The sequence below is a fragment of the Callithrix jacchus genome, chromosome 13, assembly GCF_049354715.1.
Source record: "Callithrix jacchus isolate 240 chromosome 13, calJac240_pri, whole genome shotgun sequence".
Lineage (NCBI taxonomy): Eukaryota > Metazoa > Chordata > Mammalia > Primates > Cebidae > Callithrix > Callithrix jacchus.
In genome coordinates, this window is record NC_133514.1 from 4,762,674 (window position 1) to 4,784,467 (window position 21,794).

The 21,794-nt window shown below is 48.5% G+C and overlaps 1 protein-coding gene across 7 annotated transcripts in view; it reads left to right on the top strand.

Annotated features, from left to right (window-relative positions):
• ARHGEF10 (Rho guanine nucleotide exchange factor 10) overlaps positions 1–21,794 on the top strand; it is a 156,376-nt gene that overhangs the window by 53,370 nt on the left and 81,212 nt on the right. For 4 of the 7 annotated variants that reach the window (XM_035269816.3, XM_035269817.3, XM_078347020.1 and 1 more), the window contains exons 8-13: positions 1,770–1,933; positions 7,904–8,018; positions 11,095–11,201; positions 17,558–17,635; positions 18,374–18,553; positions 20,592–20,708. In XM_035269816.3, coding sequence (XP_035125707.3) covers positions 1,770–1,933; positions 7,904–8,018; positions 11,095–11,201; positions 17,558–17,635; positions 18,374–18,553; positions 20,592–20,708 — 761 coding nt within the window. Of the gene's footprint in view, positions 1–1,769; positions 1,934–5,241; positions 5,359–7,903; positions 8,019–11,094; positions 11,202–17,557; positions 17,636–18,373; positions 18,554–20,591; positions 20,709–21,794 lie in introns of all 7 variants that reach the window. The other 3 variants (XM_078347017.1, XM_078347018.1, XM_035269815.3) reach the window with 1 other exon arrangement.

Here is a 21,794-nt window from a genome sequence, read left to right on the forward strand (position 1 = left end):
GGACCAAGCAGGACGTAGTGGGAGGCAGGAAGGAGTGGGGAGCCGGGAAGGGACGGGCACGCGGAAAGTCGCTGCCGCACTGTTGGGACAGCACTGATGACACTGACTGCGTTTCAGATGGAGCCAAACCCCCACCAGAGCCGACTGTAGGGGAGGGCAGTTTTTCAGGGAGAGGATACAGTGACTGATTTATTTATTTATTTATTTTTTGCTATGATTGGTCAAGTTGGCATTTTATGGGTAACTGCTAAGAGAATAGGATTAGACTATTTAACTTTGAAACCAGTAGAGCAACTCCCATCTGGTAAAGTCAAGAAAATATAAAATGAGAAAGCTTTGCAAATCATATGAGAAAAGACTGCAAAATAAGCACCAACATTTGGGACGTACGGTAAATTGGATCCAATGGCCAGTAAAAGAAACCCTCAGATGGGATAAAATAGCAAAGCTAGATGTACATTCTTATGAGGCATACATAAAAGAGAAAATTTGTAAGTAAATGGATGGAAAAAGAAATAAAATGCAAATTCTAACCAAAGTATTGTCAGTATAAATATGATAATATGTTAAATGTGGAGCCATAAAACAAGGAATAATTCACAGGAAGACACATAGCAGTTTTAAACTCATATGGACCTAACAGCATAGCCTTAAAATATATAAGCAAAATATAACAAAATATGACAAGGCTTAATTAGAAATATGTAAATACACTATTGGGGTGAGAGATTTTAAGAAAATTCTCTCTACTATTGATGGATCCTAGACATAAAATCAGTAAACCAGCTGGGTGTGGTGGCTCAAGCCTGTAATTCCAACACTTTGGGAGGCCGAGGCGGGTGGATCACTTGAGGTCAGGAGTTTAAAACCAGCCTGGTCAACATGGTGAAACCCCGTCTCTACTAAAAACACAAAAATTAGCTGGGCACGGTGGCACGCGCCTGTAATCCCAGCTACTCGGGAGGCTGAGGCAGGAGAATTGCCTGAACCCAGGAGGCGGAGGTTGCGGTGAGCCGAGATCGCGCCATTGCACTCCAGCCTGGGTAACAAGAGCAAAACTCCGTCTCAAAAAAAAAAAATTACCCAGGTGTGGTGGCAGGTGCCTATAATCCCAGTTACTTGGGAGGCTGAGGCAGGAGAGTCACTTGAACCTGGGAGGCAGAGGTTCCAGTGAGCTAAGATTGCACCATTGTACTCCAACCTGGGAAACAAAAGCAAAAGTCTATTTGAAAAAAAAAAAAAATCAGTGAGCCATAAACTGGAACAGGAACGCAGTGTGATTGACTTGAAGGTCATATACACGTCCTTTAAGCAGGTCATTCCAGAATGTGTGTTTATATAAAGGAAGATTTTTCTTCATGGGAAGTTCTCTATGGCTGATGGATGCCCATAGCCAGGTGATCCTCAGGGTACCAATGGGGCGGGGGCATTTGTGAGGAACATTTGAAGCGCTTTTCCCTAGCCGCCTTGGCACTGCCTGGGTGGTGGAGGCTCTGCACAGTGCCTTCTGCGGAGCACGCCCGGGGCTCTGAGTGACAGCGCCCTCCGTGGAGCACGCCTCAGGGCTCTGAGTGACAGCGCCCTCCGTGGAGCACGCCCTGGGGCTCTGAGTGACAGCGCCCTCCGTGGAGCACGCCCCAGGGCTCTGCAGGGTCCTCAGCATGGTTCAGATTTGCTTCCACCCCCAGCTCTAGATGATTTGGTAAAATCATAAACAGGCCCCATGGAATTCTAAAGTTTTCATTTTATTTTGGAATTTATGCACTCAGATGAAATGATTTATGATGATGTTGAGAATGGGGATGAAGGTGGAAACAGCTCTTTGGAATACGGCTGGAGCTCGAGTGAATTTGAAAGTTACGAAGAGCAGAGTGACTCGGAATGCAAGAATGGGATTCCCAGGTCCTTCCTCCGCAGCAACCACAAAAAGCAAGTATGTGCTCCTTCCGCGTGTGAGGGACAGGGCTGTCGCGTGAACGTGCCTGGGGGCTGTGAACACGATTGCGATCCGCCTGGTGCTTAATAGTGCTTTGTTAAGATGCTGGTCCGTGATTTGGGGAAAGCGTAAGATATTGCCAAAGCAGAAGCGTCTCTAGTTTCACACAGTGAGAACTGTCATAGAAGAATGTGGAAATTAAACTTCCGTAAGTCACTTAAAGGATTTTAAGTGAGCTCACTACCTTGGATACTTTAAGAAAGTGGTTACTCTCTGGCTTGCTTGTGTTTTAATGCACTATGTGCTTTGCACGCAGCAGCGTTCCTGCATGGTCAACTGCAGAACACTGAATAGATGGCGGGATTCCCTGAGACGGGGCACAGCTACACTTTGTTTTAAGTGAGGTTTTGAACCTCAGCATGTTTAGCATGCTAAAGGAAGGTGTAAAAATAGAAGATGTTAAGGGACAAAAGCTTCTAAGCCACTCTGTGCCAATCCTTTCTTTTTTCTTTTTCTTTTTCTTTTTTTTGAGATGGAGTCTTGCTGTCTCCCAGGCTGGAGTGCAGTGGTGTGATCTCAGTCCACTGCAGTCTCTGCCTCCTGGGTTCAAGTGATTCTCCTGCTTCAGCCTCCCAAGTAGCTGGGATTACAGGTACCCGCCACGGCGCCCAGCTAATTTTTGTACTTTAAGGAGAGACGGGGTTTCACCATGTTGGCCAGGCTGGTCTCGAACTCCTGACCTCAGGTGATCTGCCCACCTCAGTCTCTCAAAGTGCTGGGATTACAGGCGTGAGCCACCCTGTATGCCCAGCCTGATACTCTTTTCTTAAAGGGAATTTTTATTCCCTTTTTTTTTGTGTGTGTAAAAGTCTTGAGGTTAGGGTGCAAGATGGAACGTCGGAGCTCTAAGGTGTGAATTCTGGAATTCGGTGTTGTGAAGCATGGAACCTGGGAACCGTTCAGCTGAGGCACGTGCCAGGTCTTGGTGGTGACAGCCATGCCACATGCTTTTTGTTGTTAGAGTTTTTCCTGACTCTTTGCAAAAGGAGAGCTTTGTGCTCATTGACAGTGACGTCTGTGTACCTTCTGTGTGAGGCTGAGAGGGAAGCCACATGCAGTCCTTGTCTGAGGCGGGCCAGTCCCGTGTTACTGATACAGATGGTGACTGGACGCCACCATAGTGACAGTTGGTGATGACTGGTTTTATCTTGCCTGTCTTCTAGTAACCCCCAGTAAGCAGAGATTTCATTCCTGGACATAGCTGCCACATCCTTTTGGTTTACAAGTGATTATGGGTTGCCTACAATTCTCATATCCTGTGGACCTGCTTTGTAAAACTCAAGGAGAACCCACCAGTTCATGGCGGTCAGCTCACCTCCCCAGTATCATTCACAAGATCTCTCAGGAACTTGGATCTTTTGTGTTACCGTCATTATTACAACTGCAATTTAAACAACCAGTGAAACTGCAATTGTAGGGTTTTTTTGTTTGTTTATTTTTGTTGAGATGGCATCTTGCTCTGTCACCCAGGCTGGAGTGCAGTGGTGTGATCTTGGCTCACTGCAACCTCCACCTCCCGGGTTCAAGCAATTTTCCTGCTTCAGACTCCCAAGTACCCAGGACTACAGGTGTGCACCACCGTGCCTCACTCACTTTTGTATTTTTAGTAGAGATGGGGTTTTACCATATTGGCCAGGCTTGGTTCAAACTCCTGATCTCATGATCCACGCACCTCAGCCTCCCGAAGTGCTGGGATTACAGGCGTGAGCCACCATACCCAGCCTGCAGTTGTAGTTTTTAACAAAGCTGATAACTAAGATGATATTTAACTTACTGTAGCTGAGTCAGATACTTGATTTAAACTGAGATTTAAGAAGAATGCTGGGCTCTGTGTGCCTTGGAGTGTGGGTTAAATGCTCTTTGGTTTTGCCTTTGGGCTGTGGGCAGAGGGCCCGGCTGCTGAAAGGAATTAGTAGTCATTCCTTGGTAGCAATTCAGGAGAGCCTGCCCTTGCCTTGGAGCAGATCCGTATCCCAGAGGAGTGCTTGACTGCCCAGGCGGTGCCGATGGCTCAGCAGCCCTCCCTGCTGGGAGAAGGAGCCAGGGAGACCCAGCACACAGTGGGTTTGTGGTGCAGGATGACGATCCGGGAACGCGGGGCTCTGCATTTCCAGCCTTTCTTGCGCCTCCATGTTGCCGGGACAGTGGCCTGGACTGGGGGTGGGAATAGCATGTGGGGTGCAGACAGGGCACCTGTCCAGGATGGAAGTGCTGCAGGCAGTACCAAGTTTTCTAGTTTAAACGGTCACAATTTAAAAATGACCAAAATGAAACCGTCTGTTCAGAAATCATCTCAAAAAGTCGCAAATTTTATTAAAAACTTCCTAAAGTGTCTGTGACACGAGGAGTGCCCCCAGAGGAGCAATGGCGCCTCAGCCGTGAGCATCTGAAGTGTCTGTGACCACAGGGAGAAGGATCCAGGGGGCCCAGTCCATCGGTTCGAGAGAAAGTGACCTCAGGACGGAGACTGTTGAAAATCCATGCTGCTATCCTCAAAATATGTCACCTTCAGTGTAGCTTAAATACAAGTATCTTTTGTTTGGATGCTGACATACAAGAAGAATTTTATGTATATTTTATACATTTCATAATTTTGATTCCACCACAACGTAAGCGAAGGATTTCACGGATATTTCATATGCGTGCATTTGCTCCTGTCTGGCACGGAGAAGGCGGCAGTCTGGTGTCTGGATCGTGTCTGTCTTTTGATGCCATTGATGCCATGTTTAACTCATTTCTGTATTTATCTCCTTTTTTTCAATTTTTTTGAGACAGGGCCCTACTCTGTCGCCCAGGCTAGAGTGCAGTGGCAGCATCACGGCTCACTGCAGTCTCCACCACTCAGGCTCAAGTAAGCCTCCCGCCGTGGCCTCCTAAGTAGCTGGGACCACAGGCGTGCACTACCCTACCTGACTAGCTTTTGTATTTTTAGTAGAGACAGGGTTTCACCATGTTGCCCAGGCTCATCTTGAACTCCCGAGCTCAAGTGATCCTCCCACCTCGGCCTCCCGAAGTGCTGGGATTAGAGGCGTGAGCCACTACACCTGGCCAACTATTTGCGGGTTTCTCTCTTAAGGACCAGCTGGGCTAGTAATCAGGGCTCTCGTGTGTGGCCCCAGGAACCCCCAGCCAGGAGAGGCCTGATGTGCCACGGCAGATGCTGGCGGAATCCTTTCAATGTAAAATTGTCCCAAAAAAACAGAAAGAGCCTTTTTGTGAAAAGACTGTGTCTCTTTATGCTGTAGCTTTCTCATGACCTAACCCGTTTAAAGGAGCACTATGAGAAAAAGATGAGAGATTTGATGGCAAGCACGGTGGGCGCGGTGGAGATTCAGCAGCTCAGGCAGAAGCATGAACTGAAGGTAGAGTCTCGCCCCCGGCTGCTGGCCCCACTCGCCGGGCGGGCAGTAAAGAAAAACCACGTGGCTTGGTCAGTCCTTGCTGTCTGAACAGCAGTTCTCAAACGATGGTCCAGGGGCTTCCGGAATCCATGGTCCAGGGGCTTCCGGAATCCATGGTCCAGGGGCTTTCGGAATCCATGGTCCAGGGGCTTTCGGAATCCATGGTCCAGGGGCTTCCGGAATCCATGGTCCAGGGGCTTCCGGAATCCCCCGACGCTTTGGGGCTCACGCGGACTCTGAGATGCTCTGTGCCTTTTCACTCTCCTCCTTTCACAGGGGGCCAGGAACATCCTGGAGGCCGCGCAGCCTGTGGCCTCACAGCTGGGGGAACGCCGTCAGGCTGTCTACATAAGAGCGGTTTCCAGAAATGCACAACAATGCCTGTTTGTTTTGGAAAATACGGCAATTTTTCATCGATGTTATTTAAAATAACATGTAATAGGTTGATTATTTTTTAAATGAACGTTTATAAAAATATCCAAATTTTTTCAGAGTTTTAACTTCAAATGCAATGAATATTGACACGTAAAGCCCAGGTAAACGAAAGCCATTTGGGCTCTCAATAATTTTTAAGAGCGTCCAGGACCCCTGAGACCGGAACGTTTGAGAACTGCCGACGTGAATGTGGTGAGGGTCTGTTCTGCAAGGTGTGTTTTAAAAGGGTACTGTCAAGTACTTTTTCCTGCAGTTTCATCTTTTATCCTGCCGGTATTCGTGGTTGTTCCTGTGTGTTGAATGGCACTCACTGGAAAGGGATGCGGGCTCCCCACTCCTGGAACAGCCGGTTCATCCACCGTGTTGTGCCCCGGCTGCCCCCGGGAGCCACGTTGCCCCTCACATCCAGCATCCAGCTGGCCCCCTGGCAGGGCATCTGATCAGATTTGCCTGAGGCGTCAGGGTTCTGGGATAGCGGGCAGCATGGTGGGGTGTCCGAGGAGCAGAGGAGACTATCAAAGCCGTGGGAGGGGTGTGTGGGCTGCGTTTGCAGATTTTCACCGGCACAGGGAGTACTGGGGCCGAAGCAGGTGAGGGCACTGTGGGAGGCGGGGAAGCATACGCACTTCCCCTCGTGGGAGCAGCCCTTGTCAGCCCTGACAGCCAGGAGACCTGGCCGAGGGTGTGACCCGGAACTCCGGGGTCTTACCCGCTCTGCATGGACATGAGGCTCAAGGAGCATGGTCATGTTCCCGTCTGTCAGCTTGCAGTTCTCTGATCCTCTGTTCGGCGACCCTGAGGGGGCTGGCTGAAAACCAAGGCTTCACAGCCCAGATCCGCGGTTTAGAAAGAGCAGGATGTGGACAAGCGGTGTAGTAAGAGATGCACAGGCGGGCGCCACGGCTCTCTGCGGCACTGGGCAGGAGGCAGCGGACCTGGGCCACATGGGCTGAGAAACGGCAGCAGGACACGGTCCTTTGTGGAGTTGGGAGACGCAGGAGTGGGAGAGCCTGGGGGGTCATGATGTAGCACCATTCATGGGGTACAGCATTGCAAGCGATGGAGGTGGGCTGGGGCCGTCGACACGGGTGTGAGGCCAGGCATGCTGCGTGGTGTTCATGGGAAGGCAGCCTTCAGGCGTTTGGAAGTCAAGGGCAGGCAGACGTGACCAGGGGTACAGCGACACTGTCTGCACGCCGGCGCCCAGCAGCCCTGCTCACTTGGTGCTGGTGAGTGACCCAGAGTGAAGGGAGTCCCATTCTTAGCTACACTGCTGGTCCCTTGAGAGGTCTTTGGGACGGGGACGTTGGTTATTTCTTAAGAGGTCATCTTTTAAAGAGGTTTTCTTTAAAAGACAAATCACTCAGCATCCAGTGGCCATTACCTCAGTTGTTGGGTTTTTAAGGAATAAGAAATCAGATGGCAAGAGACGGCTCAGACACCCCTGAATCCAGGCAGTCGGGAGCATCCAGCACGGCTCTGGCTGAGGAAGTGGAGGCAGGGATCCCAGCCCAGGGGGATGTGGCCTCCACGTCTGACATTTGCAGCGTGCCGCATCCCGACCCTCCCTCAGGTGCGTCCGTGCATGTCTGCGGCACTTGCCGGGGCCTTGCATTCAGCCCGTGGCTGGGCCTGGGTCCGTGTGACCACGTGTGTGAAGTGGCCCTGTCAGTAGCTGGCCTGGCCCCAACATGGGGTACGGTGGGAAGCCCCGAGGAGAAGGTGGAAAGGCTGGACTGGAGCTGGGAGTCATTTAATTTCAGGTGAGCCGTTTCACATTTATGCACATTAGTGACTCACCTGCGACCTCCACGTAGCTCCATGTGAGTGGATCACATATAATACCGTACACGGAGCAGGGGACATTTTTAACCACGTCCAGGAAGGGCTGTGCTTTTAACGTCAGTTTTTTCCAACAAACAAAACAAAAGCCAAACTAGCCCAGAACCGCACGTGACACATATGCGCACAAGAACCAGGCTACTTGACAGTATTCTTTTAAAAGAGGCCAGTTAAAGCAGCAGGTGGGTTCTGCCGCCACCCCGTTCTCACATCTCCCTCTCCGTCGCAGATGCAGAAGCTCGTGAAGGCTGCGAAGGATGGGACCAAGGACGGGCTTGAAAGGACCAGGGCGGCCGTGAAGAGGGGCCGCTCGTTCATCAGGACTAAGTCTCTCATCGCTCAGGGTCCGTGCCTGTGGGTCTTCTTGTGGGGAGGACATGGGGTCGGGGGGCGGCTGTGCAGGCTCCCACAGCCTCGGGGAGCACCAGCCTGTTCAGTGCTCAGGTCTGGCTCAGCCCTGCTGACCCTGGCCTCTCTGTCCTGTGGGGGTGGTGTTTTAGGCCGAGGGCACCCAGCAGAGAGGTGTCATTGAGAGTCACTGGCTGGCCGTAGGAAGGGCTGCACAGCTGGCCGCAGGCGAGTGGAAGCTCTCGTGGCCAAGGTGTCCCTGCTCTTTGCCATCCCCTCTCAGCAGCAGGTGGTCTGTGCCCCTTCAGGCCTTACCTCATGCTCCACCCAAGTCCCCTCGGGGTCCAGGGGCCTCTGTCACTGTGTATTCTTGGCAGTGGACCTATTTACAGCACATCCAGCCCTCCTGGGCGTGGTCCCGCAGGGACTGGGGTTGTGAGAGTTCTGAATGGGGATTTCAGGCACGTTTTCCTTGGCGAGGGGGGATTTGGAATGATAGCTGACTTTCCAGGTTTTGCTAAGAATCTCATGAAGGTGCAGTGGTCTGTGCAGCTATGTGTGAAAAAGGCAGTTGCTGTGGAGGTGTCGTGCATGGTGGCAGCAGGCGGTAGGATGCGGTCATCCCCTGTCTGAGGAAGCTTCTGGAGCCTTTGTGCACTGATGTCCTAAGACAGAGTTACAGGAGGGTGGTTGAGAGTTCACTGTCCTGCAGTGGTTGCTGTGACTCTGACCTGGTGTTTCTTGGTTGTGTCTCCAGCTTTCTAACGTGCCTGTCTGCTGGTAGGGTGCGGGTAGCATTTGCTAAAGTCTGTGCTTGAAGGGACTTTGCATACATAGGTTCCCTGAAGCCAGGCCTCGGATACTGTGTGTGTGTAATTGGTACAACATGCTGTAACTCAGGAAGCCCTCGGCATCTCAGACAAGGTGGGGGAAGCTATCAGCATCCCCAAGGGGTTGATCTGGTTATGGAGACAGACAGGTGCATTCTAATAAAATGTGTTGTCATATTGTGCCCTGATGGCAGTGCCCTGAGGTGCCCGGGACAGCAAAGGACAGCCTTTGAGGAGGCGGCCATATTTACACAGCCTCTGGAAAGCGCAGCCAGGCTCTGTCCTGCTGGGAGGCTGGTATTTGGGGCCGCATTCACTGCCTCAAGGAGTGTGTCCACCCACCAGCAGCAACTTCCCGACTGGGACCCAGATTTCGGGAGCTGATCAGAGCTGCCCACTCGGGGTCCCGTGCCAGGCCTGCGAGCCGGGATTTGCAGGCTGGCAAAGTCCCCCGGGATTAGATGTGTGGGACAGTCTGAGAAGCCCTGATCCAGGCTCTGAAAGGTCATGATTCGTCTCCGACGTAGGGGAGGTGCTCTTCGGGGATCGGCTGGAGAGAGGCAGCCGTTTAGCAGGCAAATCCCCGAACCCTCCACCCTTAGTTTCCTGTGCATGAAATGAGAGGCTCGGACAGAATTTGTGTTATTCGTCCTACTTGTACATAATAATTAACTAGAAATCTTTTAAAACGGACTGGTGCCAAGTCCTCCTTCCCTGGCCCATCAGTTGGTTTCTGAGGAAAAACTCTGGGCATCAGTACGTTTTGAAGACCCTTAGAGATTTTTCTGTGCAGCCAGGATTTCGAACTAGAAAATGTTTTGAACTAGAAAGATTCAGCTTTCTGTCCCCTAAAAGTTCTTGTGCTTTTCTGATTTCTAGCCGTTTTGTGGATTCTTTAATGTAGTTAGCTGAATTTTAACATATGCTGTATTTTAACAAATGAACATAGGCCGGGTGTGGTGGCTCATACCTGTAATCCCAGCACTTTGGGAGGCCGAGGCAGGTGGATCACCTGAGGTCAGGAGTTCTAGACCAGCCTGGCCAGCATGGTGAAACCCTATTCTACCAAAAATACAAAGAAACAAACAAAACTTTGCTGGGCATGGTGGTGGGCATCTGTAATCCCAGCTGCTTGGGACGCTGAGGCAGGAGATCGCTTGGACCCAGGAGGTAGAGGTTGCAGTGGGCCGAGATCATGTCATTGCACTGTAGCCTGGGCGACAAGAGTAAGACTCCATCCCCCCACCCCCCCCAAAAAAAATGAATGTAGGTGTTTTCTTGTTTTTTAGAGACAGGTTCTCACTCTGTCACCCAGGCTGGAGTGCAGTGGCACGACCACAGCTCCCTGTAGCCTTGACGTCCTGGGCTCAAGTGATCCTTCTGCCTTAGCCTCCCGAACAGGTATAGCTAGGTGAACAGGTATTCCCTACCACACCTGGCTGATTTTTTAATTTTTTGTAGAGATGGAGTTTTGCTGTGTTGCCCAGGCTGGCATTGAGCTCCTAGACTCAAGAAATTCTACCATGTCGGCCTCCCAAAGTGCTGGGATTAGGGGAGTGAGCCACCAAGCCCGATTGTGAGTTTAGTTTTTGTTTACACTGTTTGAGTTTTGGAAGGCTGTGCTTCTTAAGGCGTCCAGTGAGAGAGGTACGAGAAATGTGCTAAGTGCCGCCTCAGTTTCCACTGACTTTTGAATATTTGTTCTCAGCCATTCTTAGCTGTTTCCTTGTTTCTGATTGTGATATGTTATAGATTAAGGAACTAAAATACTTACTTTATGAAAGACTCTAAAACATTAAAATTCCAAAATATTGCCATTTTACTATCTAGCTATTCAAATGGCATCTCTCCCTTTTGAAGTTAAACTCCAAACACGGAAAGTTTCAAATACTCCTCGAGGCAGTGAATACAGCCCCAAATCCCAGCCTCCTCACGGGATAGAGCCTGGCTGTGCTTTCCACAGGTAGACAAAGACTGTAGAACCCTGTGGAAAGAATATATCCATATATTTTTAACTGCATTTTAGGTTTTGGGGGTACATGTGCAGAACATGCAAGATAGTTGCATAGGTACACACATGGCAGTGTGTTCTGCTGCCTTCCTCCCCTGGAAAGAATATTTTATTGGATTTGTTAAAAATTAAAAGCTCCACGTGAAGTATTTGACAGCTTGTTATACTGTACTATGGTGTTTTGAATGTCTTATTTCAATGTAAAACCTGTGCATTTTGACTCCTTTTAAGATCACAGATCTTCTCTTGAAGAGGAGCAGAACGTGTTCATTGATGTTGATTGCAAGCACCCGGAAGCCATCTTGACCCCGATGCCTGAGGGCTTGTCTCAGCAGCAGGTGAGATGAGCAGAGCTGACACTCGGGTGCTGTTTACCAGCAGAGCTGTGCTAGTTTTTAGATATTTGCATGTTTGATGCTGGTTGGTAAATATCTGCTGTCTGAAACTCTGCGTCTACTCAGGCCCTCCACTGTAGGCTCCTGGCTCAGCACTTATTGGCTTAATGCTGGGCTCAGCAGGGGTCTGGGGGGACTCTTCTGGTCCTGAAATATTTTGGACAGCACCCCTGAGTGTACCTGTGAGAAATGGGGAACTTGCATTCTTCATGGGACTCAGTCACAGCAGTTTGGACTTTTACAGAGACAGCGTGTGGGTGTGTAAGGTCAGTGTGTGTATGTAGCTACCTGAGACTGAAAAGGACAGATTTTCAATAACTAATGAAACCTGAATTTAATGCATTTCTTAAAAATGTGGTACTTGGCAGCAAAAGGGAAAAAAATCAGTAGTTTTTCTTTGTCTTTGGGTAAAAAGAAGAGAAAACTCGAGGAACCAGAGTGCTAACACCAAGTTTGAAGACCTTGAGGAACCAGAGTGATACACCGAGTTTTCAGGCCCTTAGCAGCAGGGGCTGATGCTTTGGGATAATGGGAGTTGTTTCCCACGTGGGCAGCGGGTTGCAAGTCATGGACACCAGGACGGATAGGCAGACACATGCGTAATCACGGATCTGGGTAGATTCCTGATACACGTAGGCAGATGGAGCAAGACAGAGCATTGCCAGATTAAAGAAAACCAACATAGAACTGCTTAGTGACAAAGCCAGAGTTTAAAAAGAGATGAGGAGAGATACCTGCGAGCTGTTCGTAACTGGCCAGGCTGAAGTACAAGGCTTACATTTTACATTTGACGCGTACTGAGCAGAGATTACTGAAGTGTGCTTTTGTCAGCAGCTTCACACGTGCGAACAGAGCTTGGGAGACAGTTGAGCGCCTGTCGCTCATGCGTGCAGGCCCCGTGCAGGCCCCTGCTGTGTTCCTCTTCCCTTCATCCTCCCAGATGCTGCTCTCGCTGTCCTTATTTATTCCGTAAGGAAGCCTGGGCTCGGAGGAGGCCGACCAGCCTACCACGTCCTCTGGCTGCGCAAGGAAGGGCTCGTGTCTGCCTTCAGTCTCCCCGATCACAGCCTGCTCCTGCCCGCTCTGTGCTCACTGGGGCCGTGGGATTCTGGCTGCCACATGCCACAGGGGGATGGCTCACAGCCTTTACCAGGAAAAAACGATCCGGCACTTTCTCCTGTGCTGCTGTCTGGCTCATCAACCTCACTGCACACTCAGCAGTTACAAAAGGGCTTCATGGCTGAACACTTCTTGCCATTCCGATGAGACGCTCCATAGGATGACGCCCTGGACAGTGCTCTCCTATTTGGGGCCCTAACCACATGTAGGGTGCCTGTGCTGGGAGGACGCACCATGAGAGAGGGCCTTGGATCGTCACTCTGAGGATTTAGTGTAGTGGGGAAGCCGGAAACTAAAAATCCTAAAATCGGGGAAAAGCACAGAGGAAACGCTGCTGATACTGGCAGTGGGAGGTGGGGGGCACGGCTTCCTGGTGGACGAGGGATGAGATAGGAATCACAGCAGGCGTGTAAGTGACTCAGGACTGGAGGAGCCAGGAGACCTAGGGACATGTGGCCCAGCCAAGACAGCAGCCTGAGCTACAAACCAGTGGGCAGGGGGCAGGCTGAGCGCCAGGGAGAGGACGTGAGGCCCTGAGTGGGGGAGACTCCATGAGCAGACACTGAGCGAGGTGACGGTCCACGGGGAGACGCTGAGCGGGGCGAGGGTCTGAGGAGGCGCTGAGCGGCATCTGAGGGGTCTGTGAGGAGGCTCTGAGTGGGGTACAGAGTCTCTGGAGACCCTGGGTAGGATTTGATGTTCTGTCAGGACAGACTGACTGAGTCGTGATGAATCGGGTGTGGGCATATGTCAGGAAAGTTGGTTGTACCTTTTTGGTGGATGGCACGTTTGCGAATGCCTGTGTTGGGCACTGATCTTGGCACAGTTGGTCAGTGAGTATTTGCAGGCTGTTTTTCATTGTTTTATGGTGTCTGGAAAGGGGTTAAGCTTCCCAAATTAGTCTCGGATCTGGATGAAAACCCTAAGTGTTTTCCTCTGAGTGTCTGGGTGACTTTAGTAGGTAATTTCTGATGTTCTGTTTCCTTTTGTTTGAAGAGTGGATTTTCATGCCTTCCTGCATCTTGCTCATCACATGATCGCTGTTCAGTAAAGTGTGTGAGGGACTCGGTGGTGGTAGCACAGTGCTGTCCTCAGGGGATAGCTGGGATTACGGTGAGAAACTTACTAGTGTTTAGAATTTCCCTATTTTTCCATCCAGCTTTTTTTATTGCAGTCATGGTTCACATCGATTATGTACTTCCTCCTTCCGAGTGTTGTCCATGGGAGTCTTCTCTTGAAAGGTTAAACGGCGGGGATTAATGCTCTCTAACTCTTGTTCTCCTCTAGAATTGCATTAAGGGAAACACAACTCTTAGATGCTGTATATTAAACTTTCCTTGCATGCCTAATTTGGGGATAGAAAAAGGAAAATGTTCTTTTTGAGATACAGAAGCGTTGTCCTTTCCTTGGAAAGTTCCCTTGATGCTGGAGGACGGAGGATCCTGTCCTGACCCCCTTCCTGGTGGGGACATGAGGAAGGGCAGGCTGGGCCAGGCCCGGGCACCATCTGCAGCTCTCCATGCTCAGGTCCAGGCGCCCTCTGATCGTCCTCCAGCCCTGGCTTTGTGTAGTTACCCTGTGACCTTCATGCCAGGAACCCTCCCTGTGAGGCCTCCCTTCAGGATGGATTTCTCCTCTGTGACCTTTAGGTCAGGGTTCTCAGAAGGAGAGTGTCAGCACTGGAGGCTCCCGACCCACCCCTCAGTGGGCATGCAATTCCATCTGTCAGTTGAGCCGCCAAAAAGACTGACATCACATGCAGTAGCCAAGAAACCTGGGAGATTGGTTTTGTTTTTGTATTTTGATATTATACCTATTCTAGATCTTTTGACCTGATACTACAATATTATCATCTCAGGATTTTAAACTGTGCGTGTGTGTGTGTGCACGTGTGTGTATAATACGTATGTATACACAAGTAAATTCCTATGTTTGACCCCACAACTGTGACTCGGGAGCCTTGCGGTAGTGTCTGGGAATCTGAATTTCAGAACAAAGACTGGCCTGGGTTTGATGATGGGAGGGGGTGCTTGGACTTTGAGTTCTAAGCTCTCCTTTGAAAGGGAAGCCTCTGTGCTCTGACGTTTCCTGTGAATCAGTCAGCAGCAGCTGCTGCAGCTTCCCAGATTCTAGTTGTGTGTGTGTGTCTGTGTGTGTGTGTGTGTGTGTGTGTGTGTGTTTAATCCCAGCCACATCTGCATGTTTTAATATATCAGTTTCTTTTTTGGGTATTTTAGAAGGGTTGATTTTTGTCTTTTGCGAATGGAATAATTCTTTCTCTAAAGAGAATCATCTCCCTGTTAATCACGCTGTGTAGAGATCTTGGTTGTCCTGCAATCTTCTTAACTGGAGAAATTTCCTTTGTGAAAGATGCTCTTTGCCCGCTAGGTGGCAATGTGGTCCCTTCAAATAGCATAACCCAGGCCTGCAGATAGCCTGATTAATACGGTGGTGTGTCTGTGTGTATGTATGTGGTGTGTTTATGTGTGTGCATATGTGTTATCTTGCATGTATGTGGGTGGTGTGTGCAGGGGTGTGTGTGTATGTGTGGTGTACCTGTACAGGTGTTTATATACATAAGTGCGTTATCGTGCATGCATGTGGATGGTGTGTGCAGGGGTGTGTGTGGTGTACCTGTGCATGTGTTCATATGCATGAGTGTGTTATCTTGCATGTATATGGGTGGTGTGTGCAGGTGAGTGTGTGGGGGGTGGACTAGTGCATGTGTTCATATGCATGAGTGTGTTATCGTGCATGTATGTGGGTGGTGTGTGCAGGGGTGTGTGTGTGTGTGTGTGTGTGTGTGGTGTACCTGTACATGTGTTCATATACATGAGTGTGTTGTGCATGCATGTGGGTGGTGTGTGCAGGTGTGGGGGTCGGCGTACTCGTGCATGTGTTCATATGCATGAGTGTGTTATGCATGTATGTGGGTGGTGTGTGCAGGTGTGTGTGTGTGTTGTGGTGTGCCCGTGCATGTGTTCATACACATGAGTGTGTTATCTTCCATGTATGTAGGTGGTGTCTGCAGGAGTGTGGGGCGGTATGCCCTGTGCATGTGTTCATATGCATGAGTGTGTTATGCATATATGTGGGTGGTGTGTGCCGGGGTATGTGTGTGTGTACATGTGTTCATATACATAAGTGCGTTATCGTGCATGCATGTGGATGGTGTGTGCAGGGGTGTGTACCTGTGCATGTGTTCATATGCATGAGTGTGTTATGCATGCATGTGGGTGGTGTGTGCAGGTGTGTGTGTGTGGTGTACTCATGCCTGTGTTCATACGCATGGGTGTGTTACTGTGCATGCATGTGGGTGGTGTGTGCAGGTGTGTGTGTGTGGTGTACTCATGCCTGTGTTCATACGCATGGGTGTGTTACTGTGCATGCATGTGGGTGGTGTGTGCAGGTGTGTGTGTGGTGTACTCATGCCTGTGTTCATACGCATGGGTGTGTTACTGTGCATGTACGTGGGCGGTGTGTGCAGGAGTGTGTGTGTGTTGTGGTGTGCCCGTGCATGTGTTCATACACATGAGTGTGTTATCTTGCATGTATGTAGGTGGTGTCTGCAGGAGTGTGGGGGGGTATGCCCTGTGCATGTGTTCATATGCATGAGTGTGTTATGCATGTATGTGGGTGGTGTGTGCAGGTGTGTGTGTGTGGTGTACCTGTACATGTGTTCATATACATGAGTGTGTTGTGCATGCATGTGGGTGGTGTGTGCAGGTGTGTGTGTGTGGTGTACTCATGCCTGTGTTCATACGCATGGGTGTGTTACTGTGCATGTATGTGGGCGGTGTGTGCAGGAGTGTGTGTGTGTTGTGGTGTGCCCGTGCATGTGTTCATACACATGAGTGTGTTATCTTGCATGTATGTAGGTGGTGTCTGCAGGAGTGTGGGGGGGTATGCCCTGTGCATGTGTTCATATGCATGAGTGTGTTATGCATGTATGTGGGTGGTGTGTGCAGGTGTGTGTGTGTGTGTGTGGTGTACCTGTACATGTGTTCATATACATGAGTGTGTTGTGCATGCATGTGGGTGGTGTGTGCAGGCGTGTGTGTGTGGTGTACTCATGCCTGTGTTCATACGCATGGGTGTGTTACTGTGCATGTATGTGGGTGGTGTGTGCAGGAGTGTGTGTGTGTTGTGGTGTGCCCGTGCATGTGTTCATACACATGAGTGTGTTATCTTGCATGTATGTAGGTGGTGTCTGCGGGAGTGTGGAGGGGTATGCCCTGTGCATGTGTTCATATGCATGAGTGTGTTATCTTGCATGTATGTGGGCGGTGTGTGCAGGAGTGTGTGTGTGTTGTGGTGTGCCCGTGCATGTGTTCATATGCATGAGTGTGTTATCTTGCATGTATGTAGGTGGTGTCTGCGGGAGTGTGGGGGGTATGCCCTGTGCATGTGTTCATATGCGTGAGTGTGCAGCTGGTTTAGGAGCAACTCCATTGCCCTGTTTTGCTATGTTTTTCATGAATTGGTAGATATCACTAGCTGGACTGTGTTTAGAGTGAGGAAAATGCCGGGTATCCTCATTGGCCTGTCATAGGATCTTACAGCCACAAGCCTGTATTTGTATGTGCTTCGGTGATGAAAAGTAAAACGGAAAATAATGTCAGGTTTTAATTGAAAACATCTCAGATCATAGAGATTTTTTTTACTCCACTAAGTGACATGAGTAATTTGGCCTCATAGGTAGATCTTTGGATGGTTGAAAAAAGAAATAATTGATCCCTCCACATTCTACAAACTTTGTTTTCCTGGAACTTTGGAATAAGGATTTTAAATAAGTGTTGCTAATAACATTCATTGATGAAGACTGGAACTATTTTTTATCCTTATTTCATATGAAATATCATCTACTCAGATATTGGATACGTAAAATACAACCAGCTGACGTAGTTTCTTAGTGCATAAGTGATGGAATTTCTTTTCAGTGCTGTAATTGTATTTGTCCTGCTGTAGTTATAGTTTATAGTTTCAGGTATAAAACGTCATACAGTCGTATTAATGGGCAAAGTGTGTTTTGTACCTGTAATGTTATTTAATTAGGGTTACCTTTATGCACTGGTTTTTAAAATACAGGTATTTCTCAGCAAGCCTCAGCACAGAAGTAAGATTTATCTGTGTGTATTGTAAAGCCGTTTTCTATCACTGTACTTTCAAATTCCCAACAGGTTGTAAGAAGATATATACTGGGTTCAGTTGTCGACAGTGAAAAGAACTATGTAGATGCTCTTAAGAGGATTTTGGAGGTACTTAAATGTCATGTTACATAATACATACATTTTTATTCTTTTTTATGTATATACATTTTGATACATATATGTTTTATATACATACATGTTTATGAAACAACATGCAAATTTGCACAATTCTCAAAAGGATCTAAATATTATGTCTGTATATTGACATCAAAAGTCATGATTATTTGGAAATAAATATAATTTATGTAAGTGAATATTTACATTCATTTATCTGAGCTTTAAAAACGTCTGGGCCAGGGTGCAGTGGTTCAAGCCTGTCATCGTAGCACTTTGGGAGGCCGAGGCAGGCGGATTGCCTGAGCTCAGGAGTTTGAGACCAGCCTGGGCAACACAGTGAAACTCTGACTCTACTAAAATACAAAAAATTAGCCAGGCGAGGCGATGTGCATCTTTTGTCCCAGCTACTCAGGAGGCTGAGGCGGGAGAATGGCTTGAACCCAGGAGGCAGAGGTTGCAGTGAGCTGAGATGGCACCACTGTAGCTTGGCTGACAGAGTGCAGAGTAAGACTCCATCTCAAAAAAAAAAAAGTCTGAAGCAGCTGGGCCCCATGGCACACGCCTATAATCCCAGCTCCTTAGGAGGCTGAGGTGGGAGGACGGCTTGAGCCCAGGACTTTGAGGTTGGATTGAGCCGAGATGGCACCACTGCACTCCAGCCAGGGCAAAAGAGCAAGACCCAGGCTCCCAAAGAGAAAGTCTAAACAGTCTTTGATCACTTTGGTTTAGCAATATGAGAAGCCACTGTCTGAGATGGAGCCAAAGGTTTTGAGTGAGAGGAAGCTGAAGACAGTGTTCTACCGAGTCAAAGAGATCCTGCAGTGCCACTCACTGTTTCAGATTGCGCTGGCCAGCCGCGTTTCCGAGTGGGACTCCGTGGAAATGATCGGCGACGTCTTCGTGGCTTCGGTAATTAAGCCGGGACACCCAGATGTCCCTGGGGCTCTCCATGCATGCATCCTCTCTTCCCTTCTTAGGCTGATGTTTTGCCCCAAGCTCCTGTAAACTGACAAGTGTGCGGTTCTCTGGGAAGGCCAGGCTGAAGTTGCAGTGCCCTGGCCAAATGTGTGTGCTAGGGAAATGATAAATGGATATTTCCCAGGGAGACCAAGGCAAAAATGCAGACACTCAGGACACAAGCTGTATCTGGGGAGACTGAAAAGTATGCACTTTATCAAGTCTTGGGTGCCCCATTAGATGATTTGTTAAAGCTTGTGGTTGAGCAAGGATGCTGTGTGTTTGGTAATCTTGTAAAATTGCCGTTTTTAAGCCCTCACACAGGTTCTCTTCCTGATCTAGGTCTCACTTTCCGGGTGCAGATTTCTCTCTGCCTGGGAAAAATAGACAACGTGTGATGGGAAACCTCCTAGATGTTTTCTCAGACTTTTGCCCTTGGCTGTAGTTTCTGTTGTGTAGATGCAGGCAGTCGGCTCTGTGCTGTGACACGGGAATCTTGCATTGACACTTCCTGGGCGGCAGACGGGGCGAGCTGCCTGGAAGCCGCTGCTGATTTCTGCATTGGCAGTTTTGAGTCATTTTATCCACGCTACATGCATCATGTGATCATACTTACTATATATTGGTTGGAATTCTACCTAGCTGTAGGATTATAAACAGATCGATTTCTGTAATTATTTAAGACTATGATGCTATGAAAGGGATATAAACTTGCAAGTTTAAAAAAATCATTCCTCTACTTAAATGAATGCTAGACTAATAACCCGTGAAATGTTTTCCTACGACGTTTGTGTATGTACTTGATGAGTTCGGTAAATGCTTTGAATAAATATGGAAACAAAATTCTTACAAAGATATTTGCATAATACCATTTATGGATCCTTAGAAAGCAAGAGAAATATTGGATACTTATTTTATTATTACTTTTTGTGGCTATTTTATATATATTAGTTTGAACCTTGTCACTGTCCTTTAAATACCTACCTTGCCAACATTTTTTAAAATGCAAACAGATTTTTCTTTAAATAGATTTTGATAAAAGCATTCCTGCTATCAATGCCCATGACCCCAGAGCTCTGCCGTCCATCCTGAAGGATTTATGTTTCTTAGAACAACATAGAAGGATTTTTCTCTCTTTGAATATTGATACCAAGGGCCACTGTTTCTGCCTCCTGATAGAAAACCTTTGTGCTTTTAGGAAAATGAACATGTGTGGGGCATTGTACCTTATGGTAAAGAAGCGGGATCAGTCCCCCACCCCCAGCTCCTGTTTTTCAGAATATTGGGCCCATCATGGAATGAGCTGCATGACATTTTTTTTTTTTTTTGAGACGGAGTTTCGCTCGTTACCCAGGCTGGAGTGCAATGGCGCGATCTCGGCTCACCGCAACCTCCGCCTCCTGGGTTCAAGCAATTCTCCTGCCTCAGCCTCCTGAGTAGCTGGGATTACAGGCACGCACCACCATGCCCAGCTAATTTTTTGTATTTTTAGTAGAGACGGGGTTTCACCATGTTGACCCGGATGGTCTCCCTCTCTCGACCTCGTGATCCACCCGTCTCGGCCTCCCAAAGTGCTGGGATTACAGGCGTGAGCCACCGCGCCCGGCCTGCATGACATTCTTACCTGGGGGTTGAACCCACCAAGTGAGACTTAGCAAGAACTTAAGGCAGGTTGTCGGTAATCGCCATCCTTACTTGTCTGCAGTCAGAAACATTCTTAACTGAAACCCATTTACCACGGGTTTAAAGAAGGATGTCTGAAAGTACACTGGGTAAGAAAGTGAGATCAAACCAGCAACTTAAACAACCATTTAAACAACATGCTTGCTTAAATGAAAAAGATCACACAGTCATAATAAAGTCTATCCTATGAAAACATCACAGTGACTGAAAGAGTATTTTAAGGGTGAGTTGCAAATCTTCTGTTTTATGTTGGAAAAGGGGTATCTGGATTCTTTGATTTCTCTCTGAATTTCCTCCCATGTTTCAGTTTTCTAAATCCATGGTGCTGGATGCATACAGTGAATATGTGAACAATTTCAGCACAGCCGTGGCAGTCCTCAAGAAAACATGTGCTACAAAGCCTGCTTTTCTTGAATTTTTAAAGGTAAGCACATTTGTTTGTTCATTTGGATTTCAACACCATCGGATAAGTTCCATGTCAAACCTTGGCTCTAAATACAGTTATTCATTATTAAGATTTCACTACCAATAGTGCCCTAGGTATTGGATTAATGCTAGAAATGAAGGTGAATTTTAGTTCCTAATGTAGCTTTTTGAAACAATATTAGGCCAGGTATGGTGGCTCACGGTTGTAATCCCAGCACTTTGGGAGGCTGAGGAGGGCAGATCACAAGGTCAGGAGATTTAGACCATCCTGGCCAACATGGTGAAACCCCATCTCTACTAAAAATGCAAAAAATGAGCTGGGCGTGGTGGTGCGTGCCTGTAATCCCAGCTACTTGGGAGGCTGAGGCAGAAGAATCCCTTGAATCAGGGAGGCAGAGGTTGCAATAAGCTGAGATCACACCACTGCACTCCAGCCTGCTGACAGAGCAAGACTCCATCTCAAAAAAACAAAAAGGAAAAGGAAAAGAGGCCGGGCGCAGTGGCTCAAGCCTGTAATCCCAGCACTTTGGGAGGCCGAGGCGGGTGGATCACAAGGTCAAGAGATCGAGACCATCCTGGTCAACATGGTGAAACCCCATCTCTACTAAAAAATGTACAAAAAATTAACTGGGCACGGTGGCGCGTGCCTGTAATCCCAGCTACTCAGGAGGCTGAGGCGGGAGAATCGCCTGAACCAGGAGGCGGAGGTTGCGGTGAGCTGAGATCGCGCCATTGCACTCCAGCCTGGGTAACAAGCATGAAACTCCGTCTCAAAAAAAAAAAAAAAAAAAAAAGGAAAAGAAAACAATTTTATTTGCACATCTGTAAAAGTGTATCAGTAGAAAGAAAGTTAAGGTCAGATCCCAAAGTTACCTTTTTTTCCTGTTCAGTGTGATACGAGGAATAAAAGAAACCAAATATCTGGATTCTGGCCTCTTTGGGATCAGGGGACAGGCACAGGCCTGGAGAGTCAGAGCTAGAATGGGCCCTGCCCAAGGGCTGTGTTCCTCCCAATGTTGGGGACAGGCCGATGGTCCTCCTCAGTGTCTCCGACCTGGCACTGATGGGAGCCTGTCCCCTGGTG